A 21,945-nucleotide genomic window follows, 5' to 3' on the forward strand; every position below is an offset into this window, starting at 1 on the left:
TTGTGGAATTTCTTTCCATCTTAATGCATTTGAGCCAATCAGTTGCATTGTGACAAGGTAGAGTTGGTATGTAGAAGATAGCCCTATTTGGTAAAAGACCAAGTCCATATTATGGCAAGAACAGCTCAAATAAGCAAAGAGAAACGACAGTCCATCATTACTTTAAGACATGAAGGTCAGTCAATATGGAACATTTCAAGAACGTTTCTTCAAGTGCAGTCTCAGAAACCATCAAGCACTATGATGAAACTGGCTCTCATGAGGACCACCACAGGAAAGGAAGACCCAGAGTTACCTCTGCTGTAGAGGATACGTTCATTAGAGTTACCAGCCTTAGAAATTGCAGCCCAAATAAATGCTTCACAGAGTTCAAGTAACAGACACATTTCAACCAACTGTTCAGAGGAGACTGTGTGAATCAGACCTTCATGGTCGAATTGCTGCAAAGAAACCACTACTAAAGGACACCAATAAGAAGAAGAGACTTGCTTGGGCCAAGAAACACGAGTAATGGGCATTAGACCGGTGGAAATCTGTCCTTTGGTTTGATGAGTCCAAATGTGATATTTTTTGTTCCAACCGCCGTGTCTTTGTGAGACGCAGAGTAGATGAACGGATGATCTCTGCTTGTGTGGTTACCGCCGTGAAGCATGGAGGAGGAGGTGTGATGGTGTGGAGGTGCTTTGCTGGTGACACTGTCAATGATATATTTAGAATTAATGACACACTTAACCAGCATCGCTACCACGGCATAAGGCAGTGATACGCCATCCCATCTGGTTTGCGCTTAGTGGCACTATCATTTGGTTTTCAACAGGACAATGACACCTCCAGTCTGTGTAAGGGCTATTCGACCAAGAAGGAGAGTGATGGAGTGCTGCATCAGATGACCTGGCCTCCACAATCACCCAACCTCAACCCAATTGAGATGGTTTGGGATGAGTTGGACCGCAGAGTGAAGGAAAAGCAGCCAACAAGTGCTCAGCATATGTGGGAACTCTTTCAAGATTTTTGGAAAAGCATTCCAGGTGAAGCTGGTTGAGAGAATGCAGAGAGTATGCAAATCTGTGATCAAGGCAAAGGGAAGCTACTTATAAAATCTATTTTGATTTGTTTATCACTTTTTTGGTTACTACATGATTCCATATGTGTTATTTCATAGTTTTGATGTCTTCACTATTATTCTACAACGTAGAAAATATTCAAAATAAAGAAAAACCCTTGAATGAGTAGCTGTGTTCAAACCTTTGACTGGTACTGTATATATCATAAATCATATATCATATACAGTATATGGACATCGTCGTAGCCGACTGGGGCAACAGCGCCATACAGGTACATATATATAATATATAATATATGTACACACTGCTTTCATAAAGTAGTCACACCCCTTGACATTTTCCCCATTTTGTTTTGTTACAATCTGAATTTAAAATAGATATTTTTCTCATCCATCTAAACTTGTGGAGGCTGTTGAGCGGACGGCGGCTCATAATGAAGGCTGGACCGGAGTCAATGGAACGGCATGGAAACCATGTGTTTTGATGTATTTGATACCATTCTTCTGATTCCACTCCAGCCGTTACCACAAGCCCGCACTCCCAATTAAAGTGCCACCAACCTCCTGTGATCTACACACAACACCCCATAATGACAAAGTGAAAACGTGTTTTTAGAAATGTTTGAACATTTATTGGAAATGAAATACAGATATATCTAATTTACATAAGTATCGCCCCCTCCTCTCCAGGTGTTTGACGGTAGTGGCTCCTTCCTGTCCTATATCAACACATCAGCTGACCCTCTCTACGGACCTCAGGGTCTGGCTCTCACCTCTGATGGACACGTGGTGGTGGCCGACTCTGGGAACCACTGCTTCAAGGTCTACAGATACCTACAGTAGTGGGATGGAGGGAACGGAGGGAGGGTTGGAGGAACGGAGGGAGGGTTGGAGGAACGGAGGGAGGGTTGGAGGAACGGAGGGAGGGTTGGAGGAAACGGAGGGAGGGTTGGAGGAACGGAGGGAGGGTTGGAGGAACGGAGGGAGGGTTGGAGGAAACGGAGGGAGGGTTGGAGGAACGGAGGGAGGGTTGGAGGAACGGAGGGAGGGTTGGAGGAACGGAGGGAGGGTTGGAGGAACGGAGGGAGGGTTGGAGGAACGGAGGGAGGGTTGGAGGAATGGAGGGAGGGTTGGAGGAAACGGAGGGAGGGTTGGAGGAAACGGAGGGAGGGTTGGAGGAACGGAGGGAGGGTTGGAGGAACGGAGGGAGGGTTGGAGGAACGGAGGGAGGGTTGGAGGAATGGACAGAACTGCTGTTTCAAGGTCTACAAATACCTACAGTGAACTTAAAATGATGGCCAATAAAATCAGCTCCTCTCTCTGCTCTGACGACATGTCACTCATCTGCACTACTATTGGCCAGAGGTACACAGCGAGAGCGTCTATTGGCCAACTTCAAAACAGACCTGTGACCTAACTCTCGGCTCGCCGAACACGGCTCAATAGGAATCCAACGTCAACCTGTTCATCTGCTCTTTAACTCATGTACTGCTTTGGATTCTACGGAATAATGTTATAGATTGTTCGATTGAGGATTGTCATTGTGCTAAATCAATAAGGAATGTTCTGGAACGTGGCTATGGTTATTCTAATACTCCACAGATATATATCAATGATTCCATCAATCAATCAATCAATTCATTATTGGTTGATTGTTTGATTGATTGATGGATTGAGCTAACAGGCAGCTTGTGACGGTACGCTTGGATGAGGTATATATTCAACCATCCGGAAAAAAATACTGCCTGCGTTCCAAATTGCTCCCTAGGGGCCTGGGTCAAAAGTAGTGCACTACATAGGGAATAGGGTGCTGTTTGGGATGTATAGGGTCTGGTCAAAAGTAGTGCACTACATAGGGAATAGGGTGCTGTTTGGGATGTATAGGGTCTGATCAAAGGTAGTGCACTACATAGGGAATAGGGTGCTGTTTGGGATGTATAGGGTCTGGTCAAAGGTAGGGCACTACATAGGGAATAGGGTGCTGTTTGGGATGTATAGGGTCTGGTCAAAAGTAGTGCACTACACAGGGAATAGGGTGCTGTTTGGGATGTATAGGGTCTGGTCAAAGGTAGGGCACTACATAGGGAATAGGGTGCTGTTTGGGATGTATAGGGTCTGGTCAAAGGTAGGGCACTACATAGGGAATAGAGTGCTGTTTGGGATGTATAGGGTCTGGTCAAAGGTAGTGCACTACATAGGGAATAGGGTGCTGTTTGGGATGTATAGGGTCTGGTCAAAGGTAGTGCACTACATAGGGAATAGGGTGCTGTTTGGGATGTATAGGGTCTGGTCAAAGGTAGGGCACTACATAGGGAATAGGGTGCTGTTTGGGATGTATAGGGTCTGGTCAAAGGTAGGGCACTACATAGGGAATAGGGTGCTGTTTGGGATGTATAGGGTCTGGTCAAAGGTAGGGCACTACATAGGGAATAGAGTGCTGTTTGGGATGTATAGGGTCTGGTCAAAGGTAGTGCACTACATAGGGAATAGGGTGCTGTTTGGGATGTATAGGGTCTGGTCAAAGGTAGTGCACTACATAGGGAATAGGGTGCTGTTTGGGATGTATAGGGTCTGGTCAAAGGTAGGGCACTACATAGGGAATAGGGTGCTGTTTGGGATGTATAGGGTCTGGTCAAAAGTAGTGCACTACATAGGGAATAGGGTGCTGTTTGGGATGTATAGGGTCTGGTCAAAGGTAGGGCACTACATAGGGAATAGGGTGCTGTTTGGGATGTATAGGGTCTGGTCAAAAGTAGTGCACTACATAGGGAATAGGGTGCTGTTTGGGATGTATAGGGTCTGGTCAAAGGTAGTGCACTACATAGGGAATAGGGTGCTGTTTGGGATGTATAGGGTCTGGTCAAAGGTAGTGCACTACATAGGGAATAGGGTGCTATTTGGGATGTATAGGGTCTGGTCAAAGATAGGGCACTACATAGGGAATAGGGTGCTGTTTGGGATGTATAGGGTCTGGTCAAAGGTAGGGCACTACATAGGGAATAGGGTGCTGTTTGGGATGTATAGGGTCTGGTCAAAAGTAGAGCACTACATAGGGAATAGGGTGCTGTTTGGGATGTATAGGGTCTGGTCAAAGATAGGGCACTACATAGGGAATAGGGTGCTGTTTGGGATGTATAGGGTCTGGTCAAAGGTAGGGCACTACATAGGGAATAGGGTGCTGTTTGGGATGTATAGGGTCTGATCAAAGGTAGTGCACTACATAGGGAATAGGGTGCTGTTTGGGACGTATAGGGTCTGGTCAAAGGTAGGGCACTACATAGGGAATAGGGTGCTGTTTGGAACGTATAGGGTCTGGTCAAAGGTAGTGCACTACATAGGGAATAGGGTGCTGTTTGGGACGTATAGGGTCTGGTCAAAGGTAGTGCACTACATAGGGAATATGGTGCTGTTTGGGATAAAGCCACAGTCGCAAGATAAAATGGAAGAGTATATATATTTGTGCAATTATATTTACTATTAATACTGATCAATTACTGTTTGCAAACCAAGTTTCATCAGTGACGTTTTTCAACCTCCTCACTAGTAAAATGAAGAGGAAATACTAGACCTCGATTCAATCCGTATCGCTGAAGTTCAGCGCTATAAAGAGATTGTAATTTCTGATTGAGCGGCTCTGTAGTGCGGCTCTTCAGCGCTACGGATTGAATCGAGCCCGTAAATGTTTGATTACTCGCCAAGGATTAGTAAATGAGTTGTTTTATTAATATGTGTGCTGTTGCTTGTCAGTACGATAATAGATCACTCATAACGGAATACCGGTGTATTCTAGAACAATACCGGTGTATTCTAGAACAATACCGGTGTATTCTAGAACAATACCGGTGTATTCTAGAACAATACCATAGTATTCTAGAAGCATGCTTCGTCATTTTATTGACTGTATCAATCTGTTAGCATCCAACAAACAATGATCTTTTACAACCATATCTAGAGTTACACAATTCCAGTCATTTTCCCCCAAAATTCCATGCAGGTTTTCCAGACATCCTGGTTGTAAGAGTCCTTGAATGAGGAGGGAATAGGCAGGAAATCCAGGGAATCTTTCAACTGGGATTACTAGAAAGTTTGCATGGAAATTTGGTAATTTTAGAACCCTATAAATCATATCATACTCTAACATCTGGTTAATGGGAAGGATGAGGAATCTGGTTAATGGGAAGGACTGGATGAGGACTCTGGTTAATGGGAAGGACTGGATGAAGACTCTGGTTAATGGGAAGGACTGGATGAAGACTCTGGTTAATGGGAAGGATGAGTACTCTGGTTAATGGGAAGGACTGGATGAGGACTCTGGTTAATGGGAAGGACTGGATGAAGACTCTGGTTAATGGGAAGGATGAGTACTCTGGTTAATGGGAAGGACTGGATGAAGACTCTGGTTAATGGGAAGGACTGGATGAAGACTCTGGTTAATGGGAAGGACTGGATGAGGACTCTGGTTAATGGGAAGGATGAGTACTCTGGTTAATGGGAAGGACTGGATGAGGACTCTGGTTAATGGGAAGGATGAGGAATCTGGTTAATGGGAAGGACTGGATGAGGACTCTGGTTAATGGGAAGGATGAAGACTCTGGTTAATGGGAAGGATGAGGAATCTGGTTAATGGGAAGGACTGGATGAGGACTCTGGTTAATGGGAAGGACTGGATGAAGACTCTGGTTAATGGGACGGACTGGATGAGGACTCTGGTTAATGGGAAGGATGAGGACTCTGGTTAATGGGAAGGACTGGATGAAGACTCTGGTTAATGGGAAGGACTGGATGAAGACTCTGGTTAATGGGAAGGATGAGTACTCTGGTTAATGGGAAGGACTGGATGAGGACTCTGGTTAATGGGAAGGACTGGATGAGGACTCTGGTTAATGGGAAGGACTGGATGAAGACTCTGGTTAATGGGAAGGATGAGTACTCTGGTTAATGGGAAGGATGAGGACTCTGGTTAATGGAAAGGATGAGGACTCTGGTTAATGGGAAGGACTGGATGAAGACTCTGGTTAATGGGAAAGATGAGGACTCTGGTTAATGGGAAGGATGAGGACTCTGGTTAATGGGAAGGATGAGGACTCTGGTTAATGGGAAGGACTGGATGAGGACTCTGGTTAATGGGAAGGACTGGATGAAGACTCTGGTTAATGGGAAGGACTGGATGAAGACTCTGGTTAATGGGAAGGACTGGATGAGGACTCTGGTTAATGGGAAGGATGAGTACTCTGGTTAATGGGAAGGATGAGTACTCTGGTTAATGGGAAGGATGAGGACTCTGGTTAATGGGAAGGATGAAGACTCTGGTTAATGGGAAGGACTGGATGAAGACTCTGGTTAATGGGAAGGATGAGGACTCTGGTTAATGGGAAGGATGAGGACTCTGGTTAATGGGAAGGATGAGGACTCTGGTTAATGGGAAGGATGAGGACTCTGGTTAATGGGAAGGATGAAGACTCTGTTTAATGGGAAGGATGAGGACTCTGGTTAATGGGAAGGACTGGATGAGGACTCTGGTTAATGGGAAGGATGAGGACTCTGGTTAATGGGAAGGACTGGATGAGGACTCTGGTTATGGGAAGGATGAGGACTCTGGTTAATGGGAAGGACTGGATGAGGAATCTGGTTAATGGGAAGGACTGGATGAGGACTCTAGTTAATGGGAAGGACTGGATGAGGACTCTGGTTAATGGGAAGGACTGGATGAGGACTCTGGTTAATGGGAAGGACTGGATGAGGACTCTGGTTAATGGGAAGGACTGGATGAGGACTCTGGTTAATGGGAAGGACTGGATGAGGAATCTGGTTAATGGGAAGGACTGGATGAGGACTCTGGTTAATGGGACAGACTGGATGAGGACTCTGGTTAATGGGACAGACTGGATGAGGAATCTGGTTAATGGGAAGGACTGGATGAAGACTCTGGTTAATGGGAAGGACTGGATGAGGACTCTGGTTAATGGGACGGATGAGGACTCTGGTTAATGGGACGGACTGGATGAGGACTCGGGTTAATGGGAAGGACTGGATGAGGACTCGGGTTAATGGGACGGACTGGATGAGGACTCTGGTTAATGGGACAGACTGGATGAGGACTCTGGTTAATGGGACAGACTGGATGAGGACTCTGGTTAATGGGACGGACTGGATGAGGACTCTGGGGTAGTGTACCAAATGGAACCCTGTTTCCCAGAGCCCTACGGGCCTTCAAAGTAGTACACTACATTGGGAATAGGGCTCTGGTCTAAAGTAGTGCACTATATAGGGAATAGGGTGCTATTTAGAATGCCGACTGTCACACAAGAGGCCCCTCCACATTTCCAACGCTACAGGAAGTATTGAGAACAATACTGAAGACCATCTCTCGTCACGACGTGAATCATTTGTGTTTCTGTTATTATTTGTTATTTGAGGTTATTTATTTACGGCGTTTATAATGCTATTTATTTATTTATTTATTTATTTAATGTATTAACATATTTATGTTTTCATGTAACTCATGGGAGCGCTTAAGAGTCTATTGTACACGTTGTATTTTCATTTCACAGCCTACTTTTTTAAAAAGCATTATCAGGCCTTTTCCGTGACCCGTCTTTCATCTGCGATGTGACGGACCGCGTTTGGACAGACTGTTTTACGATTGCCTTTCTTCGACGATCGTTTGTTTTTCCGAGAAAAGATTGTACGGAACGAATGAATGAACAGACTTGTTTGAAAGGTTTTTCTCCTGGGACGTTCATCTCATCGACACACAGCCTTACATTCATTCCTATTGCCATTTCACACGCATGTTATTTTGACGTCATTTTATAATTGTTGTAACGATATAGATAGGTAACTTTAGTTTGTAGGTTCTACTCTATGTCTGCCTCTTAAATGGCAACCTATCCCCTACGTAGTGCACTACTTTAGATCAGAACCCTATGTGAAAAGTAGTGCACTACTTTAGATCAGAACCCTATGTGAAAAGTAGTGCACTACTTTAGATCAGAGCCCTATGTGATAAGTAGTGCACTACTTTAGATCAGAACCCTATGTAATAAGTAGTGCACTACTTTAAATCAGAGACCTATGTGAAAAATAGTGCACTACATTAGATCAGAACCCTATGTGAAAAGTAGTGCACTACTTTAGATCAGAACCCTATGTGAAAAGTAGTGCACTACTTTAGATCAGAACCCTATGTGATAAGTAGTGCACTACTTTAGATCAGAACCCTATGTAATAAGTAGTGCACTACTTTAAATCAGAGACCTATGTGAAAAATAGTGCACTACATTAGATCAGAACCCTATGTGAAAAGTAGTGCACTACTTTAGATCAGAGCCCTATGTGAAAAGTAGTGCACTACTTTAGATCAGAACCCTATGTGATAAGTAGTGCACTACTTTAGATCAGAGCCCTATGTGATAAGTAGTGCACTACTTTAGATCAGAACCCTATGTGAAAAGTAGTGCACTACTTTAGATCAGAACCCTATGTGATAAGTAGTGCACTACTTTAGATCAGAACCCTATGTAATAAGTAGTGCACTACTTTAAATCAGAGACCTATGTGAAAAATAGTGCACTACATTAGATCAGAACCCTATGTGAAAAGTAGTGCACTACTTTAGATCAGAGCCCTATGTGAAAAGTAGTGCACTACTTTAGATCAGAGCCCTATGTGAAAAGTAGTGCACTACTTTAGATCAGAACCCTATGTGAAAAGTAGTGCACTACTTTAGATCAGAGCCCTATGTGAAAAGTAGTACACTACTTTAGATCAGAACCCTATGTGATAAGTAGTGCACTACTTTAGATCAGAGCCCTATGTGAAAAGTAGTGCACTACTTTAGATCAGAACCCTATGTGATAAGTAGTGCACTACTTTAGATCAGAGCCCTATGTGATAAGTAGTGCACTACTTTAGATCAGAACCCTATGTGAAAAGTAGTGACCTATAGGGAATAGGGTGCCATTTGGGATGTGACCTATATAATGGTTAAAGTCACCGTTCTTTAATCCTGGTCCCTGGGACCCACAAGGTGTGCAGGGATTGGTTCCAACCCAGCACTAACACAACTGTCAACAGCTATAGTCAAAGTCTAGATGATTCGTTTATTTTTTACCTTAATTTAACTGGGCAAGTCAGTTAAGAACAAATTCTTATTTACAATAACGCTCTACCCCGACCAAACCCGGACGACGCTGGGCCAATTGTGCGTCGCCCTATGGGACTCCTAATCACGGCCGGGTTGTGATACAGCCTGGAATCAAACCAGGTTCTGTAGTGACACCTCTAGCACTGAGATGCAGTGCCTTAGACCGCTGCGCCACTCGGGAACCCCTCATTAGCTGTATCTAGTTTGTTAACATCTATAGTCAAAGTCTGGATGATTGTTTCATTAGCCGTATCTAGTTTGTTTGTTAGTGCTGGGATGGCACTAAAACCTGCACAGGTCTGGGGTCGTCGAACACTGATGACATCACTTCCTTGTTGACCTTCAAGTGTTGTTTCCTGGTACTAAAACATGACCCATTAATAAAGCATTGATTCAATACTTTGTGTGTCTGTGTGTGTGTAACAGTATAACTTTAGTACGTCCCCTCGCCCCGACACGGGCGCGAACCAGGGACCCTCTGCACACATCGACAACAGTCACCCACGAAGCATCATTACCCATCGCTCCACAAAGGCCAACGCCCTTGCAGAGCAAGGGGCAACACTACATCTAGGTTTCAGAGCAAGTGACGTAACTGATTGAAACGCTACTAGCGCGTACCCGCTAACTAGCTAGCCATTTCACATCCGTTACACTCACCCCCCTTTCAACCTCCTCCTACAATACTTTGTGTGTCTGTGTGTGTTTAATGTGTGTTTTTTTCCCCCACAAACCATCCTGTTCACAACGCTCTCAACCACTAGAGGGAAGCAGAGAAAAGGTAGAGAACCCTGAAACCTTGAAACGATTGGGAAAGATAGGCAGTATAGAGTGACGTTGCCCCTAGACGCTGATCTTGAGTCAGTTTTCGCATTTCCCCACTAATGGTTAAGATTAGGATTGGGGGAGGAGAAGCTGATCCTAGATCTGTGGCTAGGGGGAAACTTCACTATGGAGCCAGATTAGCCACCGTCAACAGTAAAATGACTAGCAATTAGACAGTGCATCTCATTACCATAGATTTTCCAATATGGAAAAGATATAGAAGAATTTAGCAAGATTATTATATATTCTACCTGGTACTTTTACACATGACAGCAAATACACATACAAGAGTCATAGCTAATTCATGGAAGATTCACAGAAGATTCATGCAAGATTCATAGAAGATTCACAGAAGATTCATGCAAGATTCGTAGAAGATTCACAGAAAATTCATACAAGATTCATACAAGATTCTTACAAGATTCATACAAGATTCATACAAGATTCATACAAGATTCATACAAGATTCATACAAGATCCATACAAGATTCATACAAGATTCATACAAGATCCATACAAGATTCATACAAGATCCATACAAGATCCATACAAGATTCATACAAGATTCATACAAGATCCATACAAGATTCATACAAGATTCATACAAGATCCATACAAGATTCATACAAGATCCATACAAGATCCATACAAGATTCATACAAGATTCATACAAGATCCATAGAAGATTCTTGTCATATCAGACGTTTTGATATGCTGCCTGTATTGTATGAAACATCAAACCATACAAGAGACCTGTAGGCTAAGCCATCTAAGGTCACACATCCCATATCTATGGAGGAAAAACACCACAAACATGTAATCAATTGTGTTTGCATATATGTTAACACATATACAAATACACCACTCAAATATAATCTGCCGTATAATATTCATATTTAGATTTTAATTATTCTTTTCCATATGGGTAGACAGTTATATTGCGCCTGTTGGTTTCCACCAGAAGGTATTTTATTGAGCCTATTGGTTTCCACCAGGTCTTTATTTCCAGAGTTGATGTCCCCCCCCCCCCCCCTTGCCCGCATAGCCTGCTGGGTAACGTAGTCTAATGTTATTAACACATAACAACACATTACCCAGAAGTACCTGCAAGTCGTTGGATGAGTGTAGGCCTGCATTATGCTCGAAACCCTCAGTGCATATCTTTACTATTCCTTCTGGGTTGAAGCATTTAGGTACAAGTTCCCCGTTTCAAGTTCCCCAAACATGTAACTCCCCGCGTGCAAACACGATAAGGAGCAAGACCCACACACATATCTTTGTGTGTGTGTTTGTGTGTAAGGTTCCTTTTCCCAACCAATCAGAGTACACTAAACAGGTAGGACAAAAGGATCTAGACTTAAAGGGGAAATGTGTGTGTGTGTGTGTGTGTGTGTGTGTGTGTGTGTGTGTGTGTGTGTGTGTGTGTGTGTGTGTGTGTGTGTGTGTGTGTGTGTGTGTGTGTGTGTGTGTGTGTGTGTGTGTGTGTGTGTGTGTGTGTGTGTGTGTGTGTGTGTGTGTGTGTGTGTGTGGTGACAGCAGGTTTGTTAGAGATGTAGTCTTATGATTAATCTCAGGATCTGGGATTTCATCCAGAATCTAGTGACTTCTGCTTTCACACACACACACACACACACACACACACACACACACACACACACACACACACACACACACACACACACACACACACACACACACACACACACACACACACACACAAGCATTCTGTCACACACCAGTAGAGCAGTAGGAAGTGATACTTTTTGCATAAGTGGTTTTACATAAACACACACAGTCCCCTGCCCATAAGCACCCTGTCTATCTCTTTGTTTATCTGTTAATCTCCTGGTTTCTCTACAACGGCTCTCATCGCAGAGCACCTTGAACAGAACACAGAGAGTCGAGGTAAATGGTTTCTCTACAACAGGTCTCATCACAGAGCACCTTGAACAGAACACAGAGAGTCAAGGTAAAGTCATCCATCCTATTGTGTCTAGTTTCGCACCTCTACTGTCTTGTTTTTGAAAACATCTAAAACCACAACATTTCTTCAGAAGAACAAATGTGACCGACCACCTCGATTCGGTCTAATGTAGTAAAAATGTGAAATTGTGATACTTAAAGATAGAAAATTGTATATGATCCACTGCAGTTGAGGAACAATGGGAAAGTCATTCTACTTTGAAAGTTGATAAACTTGTAACAAAGATTTCAAGACTAAGAGTGGAGAAAGTAGTAGCCTACAATAAGGAAAAACTCCAGGTAAAAATACACTTTATCTGGTCTTTGGCCTATATCCTAATCTGACTTTGGTAAAAATACACCTTTATCTGGTCTTTGGCCTTTATCCTAATCTGACTTTGGTAAAAATACACCTTTATCTGGTCTTTGGCCTTTATCCTAATCTGACTTTGGTAAAAATACACCTTTATCTGGTCTTTGGCCTTTATCCTAATCTGACTTTGGTGCAGGTCATGTCGTTCTTCATATTACCGTCTCTGGTAAACTATATCCAATAACATCTAAGTTGATTTGTCACATGAACAGGATACAGAAGGTGTAAACGGTACAGGGAAATGGTTACTTGCATATTTGCATTGTAGCAATATAAAATATAGAAAGTGCCCGGATAAAAATATTTTATAAATATTTTATAATTAATAGATGATGCTTACCCATACACACTTCTCTAAATTGATGGGTCATGTGAAATACATTCTATAACCACCCCCTCAGCTACATCTATCTAAGTGGATGGGTCACTATTGTCTAGACATGTTCATTAAATACAATAGATGGCTGTAATCACTCCCAGGCACACCTGGCTAACTTGATGGGTCATATAATCATCTGGCAAAGTGGAGTCTTTTGTTTAGACATGTAGCTAACTAGCTAACCAATTAACCATAATTCCAACCCATACAGTACAAACTCATTTTCATCGCTAGCCCAACAGCACGCACGAAATGCTGTAGTGTGAATCTGCAGGAGGCTAAAGCTAACCAACTATGTTCAATGTTAGCTAGCTAGCTAACATTAGGCTATAACTAGCAATGCAAATGGCTGTCTGAGATACAAATAACATTACCACACATATCATACACGTAACGTTAGCTAGTGAGCCAGCAAGCTAACATTTGCTAGCTAGCTAACAGTACGCTTTAACTTGCAACGAAAACATTTGAACCGTATAATATCTGAAAACGTAGCTAGACGTTTTAATCCGTATACGTGGATGAACGCGTCGCGACAGACTGGAACCCCTTTAACTAAGTAAGATGTCCAGCGTTGTGTCTGATTTGGGTTCGTAGCTACAGCTCGTTTGACCCGTTGGGTCAACTCTCTCCGGTTCACACGGGGATCGCAGAAAGTGGGTCCGTCACAACTTCTTCCAAACCGATTTTTAGTCGATAGAAACTGTTAAATTCAATGTTGTTGAGAACAGTAGCAACACTTTCTGCAGTTCTCCATGGATACAACGTTATATAGTTCATATCTGCGTCAGCAAGGATGATCTACACATACTGAGCAGCTCATGTTATAGACAGAAGCATGCTACGTGGCAGACCAATCCCAACTCATCTCTCGGCATGTTCAGCCCATCCATTATCTCAGCCAATCATGGCTAGCGGGAAGGTTCCTTCCTTTTTCCGTGGCTAAATCAACTAGGATCATTTTTTAACAATTGTGTTTGTATTAACAGATGACATATAAGGTACATGAACGTTCCAGAAGGCATTTAAGCCCAAAAACGCATTTCAATACAAATGTTTAATTTTACGTTCAAATGCCTCTCCTGTGACGTAGTTACATGCGACATACACCTAGCTTCCTGAAACGGGTCACACGTTATTTGGATAGTCCATCTATGATCTACAGATGGTCATACTATCAACAAACTCTGTTGATAAGCAACTACTTGCTAAGGTTAGGGTTGGGTTAAGGGTTAAGGTTAAGGTTAGGGTTAGGGTTGGGTTAAGGGTTAAGTTAAGGGTTAGGATAAGAGTTAAGGTTAAGGTTAGGGTTGGGTTAAGGGTTAAGTTAAGGGTTAGGATAAGGGTTAAGGTTAGGGTTAAGGTTAGGGTTAAGGGTTAAGGTTAAGGTTAAGGGTTAAGGGTTAAGGTTAGAGTTAGAGGTAGTAGATAGTTGAAATGTCACTGATAGTCTGTAGAGCATCTACAGATGGACTAGGGTTAGGATACTGATAGTCTGCAGAGCATCTACAGATGGACTAGGGTTAGGGTTAGGGTACTGATAGTCTGTAGAGCATCTACAGATGGACTAGGGTTAGGGTACTGATAGTCTGTAGAGCATCTACAGATGGACTAGGGTTAGGGTACTGATAGTCTGTAGAGCATCTACAGATGGACTAGGGTTAGGGTACTGATAGTCTGTAGAGCATCTACAGATGGACTAGGGTTAGGGTACTGATAGTCTGTAGAGCATCTACAGATGGACTAGGGTTAGGGTACTGATAGTCTGCAGAGCATCTACAGATGGACTAGGGTTAGGGTACTGATAGTCTGCAGAGCATCTACAGATGGACTAGGGTTAGGATACTGATAGTCTGCAGAGCATCTACAGATGGACTATCCAAATAAAGTGTTACCGAACTAATGTTTTGGATTGAAAAGCTGTTTACGCATCTTAACCACACTGCTTCCTCAGATGTCCACAAATCTATTTTCTGTTCAAAACTATATTATCTGTTTTAACTACGTGTGTTGTTACGTAACCAACCAACCAACAATCGTCGCTCAACAGAAAAGGGAACTAACAAAATGAGCCACTGACAACCAGAACAAAACAGGTGGGTTTTTAAAAAAATGGGTTCAGAAAGTGGGTGACTACTTACTGGGTACTGGCTGGGTACCCTCGATTAGGGTCTTAAACACCCCCCATGAACAGCCGCTAAATTTTGCCTGATAACAAACTAAAACAAAAAACCCAACTTAGATTAGGAAGTGAAAATAAATGTTGAGCAACCCAAATAGGAAGGACACAAAATAAAAAGGATTTGTACTGACAAACTTAGAGGGATGGCTAACCAGCTCTTTCAACATCTATCATTCACACTGGAGCATCGGCCTTGCAGCTCTTAAAGGGGAACCGCACTGCTGATTCGGCCTCGTCTTTTTGTCTTCCTCCTCGAGAAATGCTGGCGGCCATGACAGAAGCCAAACGGGAGTCGGCTTGGGGGTGTGGTTTGATGGAGGGTGTTTTCTTGGGTGTGTCCTTGCCACCACCAAGACACGCCCATCTGTCAGAGCCTTGCCTGCAACTGTTTCCTCCCACAAATCACAACAAACAAACCTCGTGCAGGTTGAGTTCAATAACTACAGACAGAGGTAGGACGAGATGCCGGAGGAAGTGTTTAATTGGTCAGTAGTCTTCAGAGTCATATGAGAAGAATGCAATTGCTGAATAAATGTAGATATTCTTAACTAAGTGTTTTGATAACTTTCACATGTATTAACATGTCAGAGCGGTCATACCTTCCTGTCTGCTGGTAACGGGGTTACCATGGTAACATGTCAGAGTGGTCATACCTTCCTGTCTGGTGGTAATGGGGCTACCATGGTAACATGTCAGAGTGGTCATACCTTCCTGTCTGGTGGTAATGGGGTTACCATAGTAACATGTCAGAGTGGTCATACCTTCCTGTCTGGTGGTAACGGGGTTACCATGGTAACATGTCAGAGCGGTCATACCTTCCTGTCTGGTGGTAACGGGGTTACCATGGTAACATGTCAGAGCGGTCATACCTTCCTGTCTGGTGGTAACGGGGTTACCATAGTAACATGTCAGAGTGGTCCTACCTTCCTGTCTGGTGGTAATGGGGCTACCATGGTAACATTTCAGAGTGGTCATACCTTCCTGTCTGGTGGTAACGGGGTTACCATAGTAACATGTCAGAGTGGTCATACCTTCCTGTCTGGTGGTAACGGGGCTACCATGGTAACATGTCAGAGTGGTCATACCTTCCTGTCTGGTGGTAATGGGGCTACCATGGTAACATGTCAGAGTGGTCCTACCTTCCTGTCTGGTGGTAATGGGGCTACCATGGTAACATTTCAGAGTGGTCATACCTTCCTGTCTGGTGGTAATGGGGCTACCATGGTAACATTTCAGAGTGGTCATACCTTCCTGTCTGGTGGTAATGGGGCTACCATGGTAACATTTCAGAGTGGTCATACCTTCCTGTCTGGTGGTGATGGGGCTACCATGGTAACATGTCAGAGTGGTCATACCTTCCTGTCTGCTGGTAATGGGGCTACCATGGTAACATTTCAGAGTGGTCATACCTTCCTGTCTGGTGGTAATGGGGCTACCATGGTAACATTTCAGAGTGGTCATACCTTCCTGTCTGCTGGTAACAGGGCTACCATGGTAACATTTCAGAGTGGTCATACCTTCCTGTCTGGTGGTAATGGGGCTATCATGGTAACATGTCAGAGTGGTCATACCTTCCTGTCTGCTGGTAATGGGGCTATCATGGTAACATGTCAGAGTGGTCATACCTTCCTGTCTGCTGGTAACAGGGCTACCATGGTAACATTTCAGAGTGGTCATACCTTCCTGTCTGGTGGTAATGGGGCTACCATGGTAACATGTCAGAGTGGTCATACCTTCCTGTCTGCTGGTAACAGGGCTACCATGGTAACATTTCAGAGTGGTCATACCTTCCTGTCTGGTGGTAATGGGGCTACCATGGTAACATGTCAGCGTGGTCATACCTTCCTGTCTGGTGGTAATGGGGCTACCATGGTAACATGTCAGAGTGGTCATACCTTCCTGTCTGGTGGTAATGGGGCTACCATGGTAACATGTCAGAGTGGTCATACCTTCCTGTCTGGTGGTAATGGGGCTACCATGGTAACATGTCAGAGTGGTCCTACCTTCCTGTCTGGTGGTAATGGGGCTACCATGGTAACATTTCAGAGTGGTCATACCTTCCTGTCTGCTGGTAATGGGGCTACCATGGTAACATGTCAGAGTGGTCATACCTTCCTGTCTGCTGGTAACAGGGCTACCATGGTAACATTTCAGAGTGGTCATACCTTCCTGTCTGCTGGTAACGGGGCTACCATGGTAACATGTCAGAGTGGTCATACCTTCCTGTCTGGTGGTAATGGGGCTACCATGGTAACATGTCAGAGTGGTCCTACCTTCCTGTCTGCTGGTAATGGGGCTACCATGGTAACATGTCAGAGTGGTCATACCTTCCTGTCTGCTGGTAATGGGGCTACCATGGTAACATGTCAGAGTGGTCCTACCTTCCTGTCTGCTGGTAATGGGGCTACCATGGTAACATGTCAGAGTGGTCCTACCTTCCTGTCTGCTGGTAATGGGGCTACCATGGTAACATGTCAGAGTGGTCATACCTTCCTGTCTGCTGGTATTGGGGCTACCATGGTAACATGTCAGAGTGGTCATACCTTCCTGTCTGGTGGTAACGGGGCTACCATGGTAACATGTCAGAGTGGTCATACCTTCCTGTCTGCTGGTAACAGGGTTACCATGGTAACATTTCAGAGTGGTCATACCTTCCTGTCTGCTGGTAATGGGGCTACCATGGTAACATTTCAGAGTGGTCATACCTTCCTGTCTGGTGGTAACGGGGCTACCATGGTAACATGTCAGAGTGGTCGTACCTTCCTGTCTGCTGGTAACAGGGCTACCATGGTAACATGTCAGAGTGGTCATACCTTCCTGTCTGCTGGTAACAGGGCTACCATGGTAGCATGTCAGAGTGGTCATACCTTCCTGTCTGCTGGTAACAGGGCTACCATGGTAACATGTCAGAGTGGTCCTACCTTCCTGTCTGGTGGTAATGGGGCTACCATGGTAACATGTCAGCGTGGTCATACCTTCCTGTCTGCTGGTAACAGGGCTACCATGGTAACATGTCAGAGTGATCATACCTTCCTGTCTGCTGGTAACAGGGTTATATTGCGTGATATATTCTTCTACGTGATATATTCTACTACGTGATATATTCTTCTACGTGGTATATTCTACTACGTGATATATTCTACTTCGTGGTATATTCTACTACGTGATATATTCTACTACGTGGTATATTCTACTACGTGATACATTCTACTACGTGATACATTCTACTACGTGATACATTCTACTACGTGGTATATTCTACTACGTGATATATTCTACTACGTGATATATTCTACTACGTGATATATTCTACTATGTGATATATTCTACTACTTGATATATTCTACTACGTGATATATTCTACTATGTGATATGTTCTACTACGTGATATATTCTACTACGTGATATATTCTACTATGTGATATGTTCTACTACGTGATATATTCTACTACGTGTTATATTCTACTATGTGATATGTTCTACTACGTGATATATTCTACTACGTGGTATATTCTATAATGGGATATCTTTCAAAAAAGCTGCGTTCGACAGGATTATCGACACATACTGACCAGCTCATATGATAGACAGAAGCATGCTATATGGCAGACCAATCCGAACTCATTTTCTTGGCATGTCCAGCCCACTCATTACCTCAGCCAATCATGGCTAGAGGGAAGGTTGCTTTTCTTTCTCTGTGGCTAAACCAACTGGGCTCGTAATTTAACAATTGTATTCGTATTTACAGATGGCATACACGTTTGTTTATTAAGACACATGAAAGTTTGCATGTTCCAGAATACATTTCTTCCAAAAAAACACACATTTTGATTTAAAAAATAAGTTTATGTTGAAATGTCTCTCCTACTTATGAGTATAGATCCTCATCCACATAGTTGGTCATGTCAGAGTGAAAGTACAGACATCTTCTACCTTACACAATCTCTTTTTCTTCATTTTTCTCTTTCAGTCTCTCTCTTTTTGTCACTCTCTTCCTGTCTTTTTCTCTCTATCCTTTCTTTTTCAGAATGGGGTCTCTGGTCGTGCTGGTCCTCCTCTTCTTCTCTCAGGGTCAAAGTTCAACCCCAGAGGTCGAGAAGAGGTCAACGTGTGATCAATGTGACGAGCGTCTCTTCTGCAACTGCTCCTCCCGGAACTACCGACACGTTCCCACGGTAACCGTCACCGAGGTCGTAAACCTCGACCTCTCCTTCAACGACATCACCACGGTTGCTGAGGACGATCTGAGAGAGTACACGTGGTTACGAACCCTTGATCTCCGTAGCAACAGGATCCAGAGTATCCACGAATGGGCCTTCCACCTTCTGCAGGTAAGCCATAGAGTTATATAGAGGGAACACCTTCTGCATGTAACCCATAGAGTTATATAGAGGGTATTTCTCCTGCATGTACCCATAGAGTTATATAGAGTGTACTCCTCCTGCATGTAACCCATAGAGTTATATAGAGTGTACTCCTCCTGCATGTAATCCATAGAGTTATATAGAGGGTACTCCTCCTGCAGGTAACCCATAGAGTTATATAAAGGGTACTCCTCCTGCAGGTAAAACATAGAGTTATATAGAGGGAACATCGAGTTATTTGTTTATTTGGATCCCCATTAACTTTTGCAGAAGCAGCAGCTACTCTTCCTGGGGTTCCACAAAAAACACAAAACATGACAATGAACAAAACACTGGTACACTAAAATACAAGGAAGGCAATGTGTGTGTCAGAGTGTGTCTGTGCTGTGTGTTTGTGTGTGTCACAATCCCTGCTGTTCCATGAGTTGTTTTTTAAATTTGTTTTTTTAAATGTGATTTTGTTGTTGGCTTGAGTAACTTGAGATGGAAGGGAGTTCCATGCAATCATGGCTCTGTATAAAACTGTGCATTGCCATGAATTTGTTTTGGACTGTGAAGAGACCCCTGGTGACATGTCTTGTGAGGTATGTATGGGGTGTCTGAAGAGACCCCTGGTGGCATGTCTTGTGGGGTATGTATGGGGTGTCTGAAGAGACCCCTGGTGGCATGTCTTGTGGGGTATGTATGGGGTGTCTGAAGAGACCCCTGGTGACATGTCTAGTGGGGTATGTATGGGGTGTCTGAAGAGACCCCTGGTGGCATGTTTTGTGGGGTATGTATGGGGTGTCTGAAGAGACCCCTGGTGACATGTCTTGTGGGGTATGTATGGGGTGTCTGAAGAGACCCCTGGTGACATGTCTTGTGGGGTATGTATGGGGTGTCTGAAGAGACCCCTGGTGACATGTCTTGTGGGGTATGTATGGGGTGTCTGAAGAGACCCCTGGTGACATGTCTTGTGGGGTATGTATGGGTGTCTGAAGAGACCCCTGGTGACATGTCTTGTGGGGTATGTATGGGGTGTCTGAAGAGACCCCTGGTGACATGTCTTGTGAGGTATGTATGGGGTGTCTGAAGAGACCCCTGGTGACATGTCTTGTGAGGTATGTATGGGGTGTCTGAAGAGACCCCTGGTGACATGTCTTGTGAGGTATGTATGGGGTGTCTGAAGAGACCCCTGGTGACATGTCTCGTGGGGTATGTATGGGGTGTCTGAAGAGACCCCTGGTGGCATGTCTTGTGGGGTATGTATGGGGTGTCTGAAGAGACCCCTGGTGACATGTCTAGTGGGGTATGTATGGGGTGTCTGAAGAGACCCCTGGTGGCATGTTTTGTGGGGTATGTATGGGGTGTCTGAAGAGACCCCTGGTGACATGTCTTGTGGGGTATGTATGGGGTGTCTGAAGAGACCCCTGGTGACATGTCTTGTGGGGTATGTATGGGGTGTCTGAAGAGACCCCTGGTGACATGTCTTGTGGGGTATGTATGGGGTGTCTGAAGAGACCCCTGGTGACATGTCTTGTGGGGTATGTATGGGTGTCTGAAGAGACCCCTGGTGACATGTCTTGTGGGGTATGTATGGGGTGTCTGAAGAGACCCCTGGTGACATGTCTTGTGAGGTATGTATGGGGTGTCTGAAGAGACCCCTGGTGACATGTCTTGTGAGGTATGTATGGGGTGTCTGAAGAGACCCCTGGTGACATGTCTTGTGAGGTATGTATGGGGTGTCTGAAGAGACCCCTGGTGACATGTCTCGTGGGGTATGTATGGGGTGTCTGAAGAGACCCCTGGTGACATGTCTTGTGGGGTATGTATGGGGTGTCTGAAGAGACCCCTGGTGACATGTCTAGTGGGGTATGTATGGGGTGTCTGAAGAGACCCCTGGTGACATGTCTTGTGGGGTATGTATGGGGTGTCTGAAGAGACCCCTGGTGACATGTCTTGTGAGGTATGTATGGGGTGTCTGAAGAGACCCCTGGTGACATGTCTTGTGGGGTATGTATGGGGTGTCTGAAGAGACCCCTGGTGACATGTCTTGTGGGGTATGTATGGGGTGTCTGAAGAGACCCCTGGTGACATGTCTTGTGGGGTATGTATGGGGTGTCTGAAGAGACCCCTGGTGGCATGTCTTGTGGGGTATGTATGGGGTGTCTGAAGAGACCCCTGGTGACATGTCTTGTGGTGTATGTCTGGGTGTCTGAGCTGAATGTTATTTGATTATGCAGACAATATGGAATTTTTGTCACAGTAATTTTCTCATAAAAACTAGAAGAGAAACAGTTAATCTCTCTTCAACCCTCAACCAGGAAAGACCGGCATGTTGTTGATGTTAGTTCTGTATGTGCCGTTAAACTTCTTACGGCTGCAATCCCGTTAACGGGATCGACTTGACAACAACCAGTGAAGTGCAGGACGCCAAATTCAAACAACAGAAATCTCATAATTAAAATTCCTCAAACATACAAGTATTATACACCATTTTAAAGATAAACTTGTTGTTCATCCCACCACAGTGTCCGATTTCAAAAAGGCTTTACGACGAAAGCATACCATGCGATTATGTTAGGTCAGCGCCAAGTCACAGAAAACCACAACCATTTTACCAGCCAAAGAGAGGAGTCACAAAAAGCAGAAATAGAGAGAAAATTAATCAC

At 44.2% G+C, this 21,945-nt stretch overlaps 3 protein-coding genes across 5 annotated transcripts in view; all 3 read left to right on the top strand.

Moving 5' to 3' along the window:
* trim2b (tripartite motif containing 2b) overlaps nucleotides 1-9,608 on the top strand; it is a gene marked incomplete at its 5' end in the record, with an annotated part of 14,604 nt that extends 4,996 nt beyond the window's left edge. The window contains one exon of the mRNA XM_055937050.1: nucleotides 1,754-9,608. Within this exon, the coding sequence (XP_055793025.1) occupies nucleotides 1,754-1,906 (153 nt within the window). The remainder of the gene's footprint in view (nucleotides 1-1,753) is intronic.
* Nucleotides 2,997-9,608, top strand: LOC129865982 (multifunctional-autoprocessing repeats-in-toxin-like). Of its 3 annotated transcripts, none has more exons than XM_055939113.1 (2): nucleotides 2,997-3,929; nucleotides 4,044-9,608. In XM_055939113.1, exons 1-2 carry the CDS (start codon nucleotides 2,997-2,999, stop codon nucleotides 4,263-4,265), a joined length of 1,155 nt encoding a protein of 384 aa, XP_055795088.1. In that variant the 3' UTR covers nucleotides 4,266-9,608. The 3 variants fall into 3 exon arrangements, with proteins under 3 accessions (XP_055795088.1, XP_055795087.1, XP_055795086.1); XM_055939112.1 differs by having other exon boundaries at nucleotides 2,997-3,473; nucleotides 3,531-9,608; XM_055939111.1 differs by having other exon boundaries at nucleotides 2,997-3,188; nucleotides 3,246-9,608.
* A 2,194-nt stretch (nucleotides 9,609-11,802) lies between these two features.
* The window catches only part of LOC129865976 (toll-like receptor 2), a 48,024-nt gene continuing 37,881 nt past the window's right edge, over nucleotides 11,803-21,945 (top strand). Inside the window, exons 1-2 of the mRNA XM_055939101.1 lie at nucleotides 11,803-12,003; nucleotides 18,958-19,261. Of these exons, the coding sequence (XP_055795076.1) occupies nucleotides 18,959-19,261 (303 nt within the window). The 5' untranslated portion in view covers nucleotides 11,803-12,003; nucleotide 18,958. The remainder of the gene's footprint in view (nucleotides 12,004-18,957; nucleotides 19,262-21,945) is intronic.

The sequence above is a fragment of the Salvelinus fontinalis genome, chromosome 11 (genome assembly GCF_029448725.1).
Source record: "Salvelinus fontinalis isolate EN_2023a chromosome 11, ASM2944872v1, whole genome shotgun sequence".
Taxonomy (NCBI): Eukaryota; Metazoa; Chordata; class Actinopteri; order Salmoniformes; family Salmonidae; genus Salvelinus; species Salvelinus fontinalis.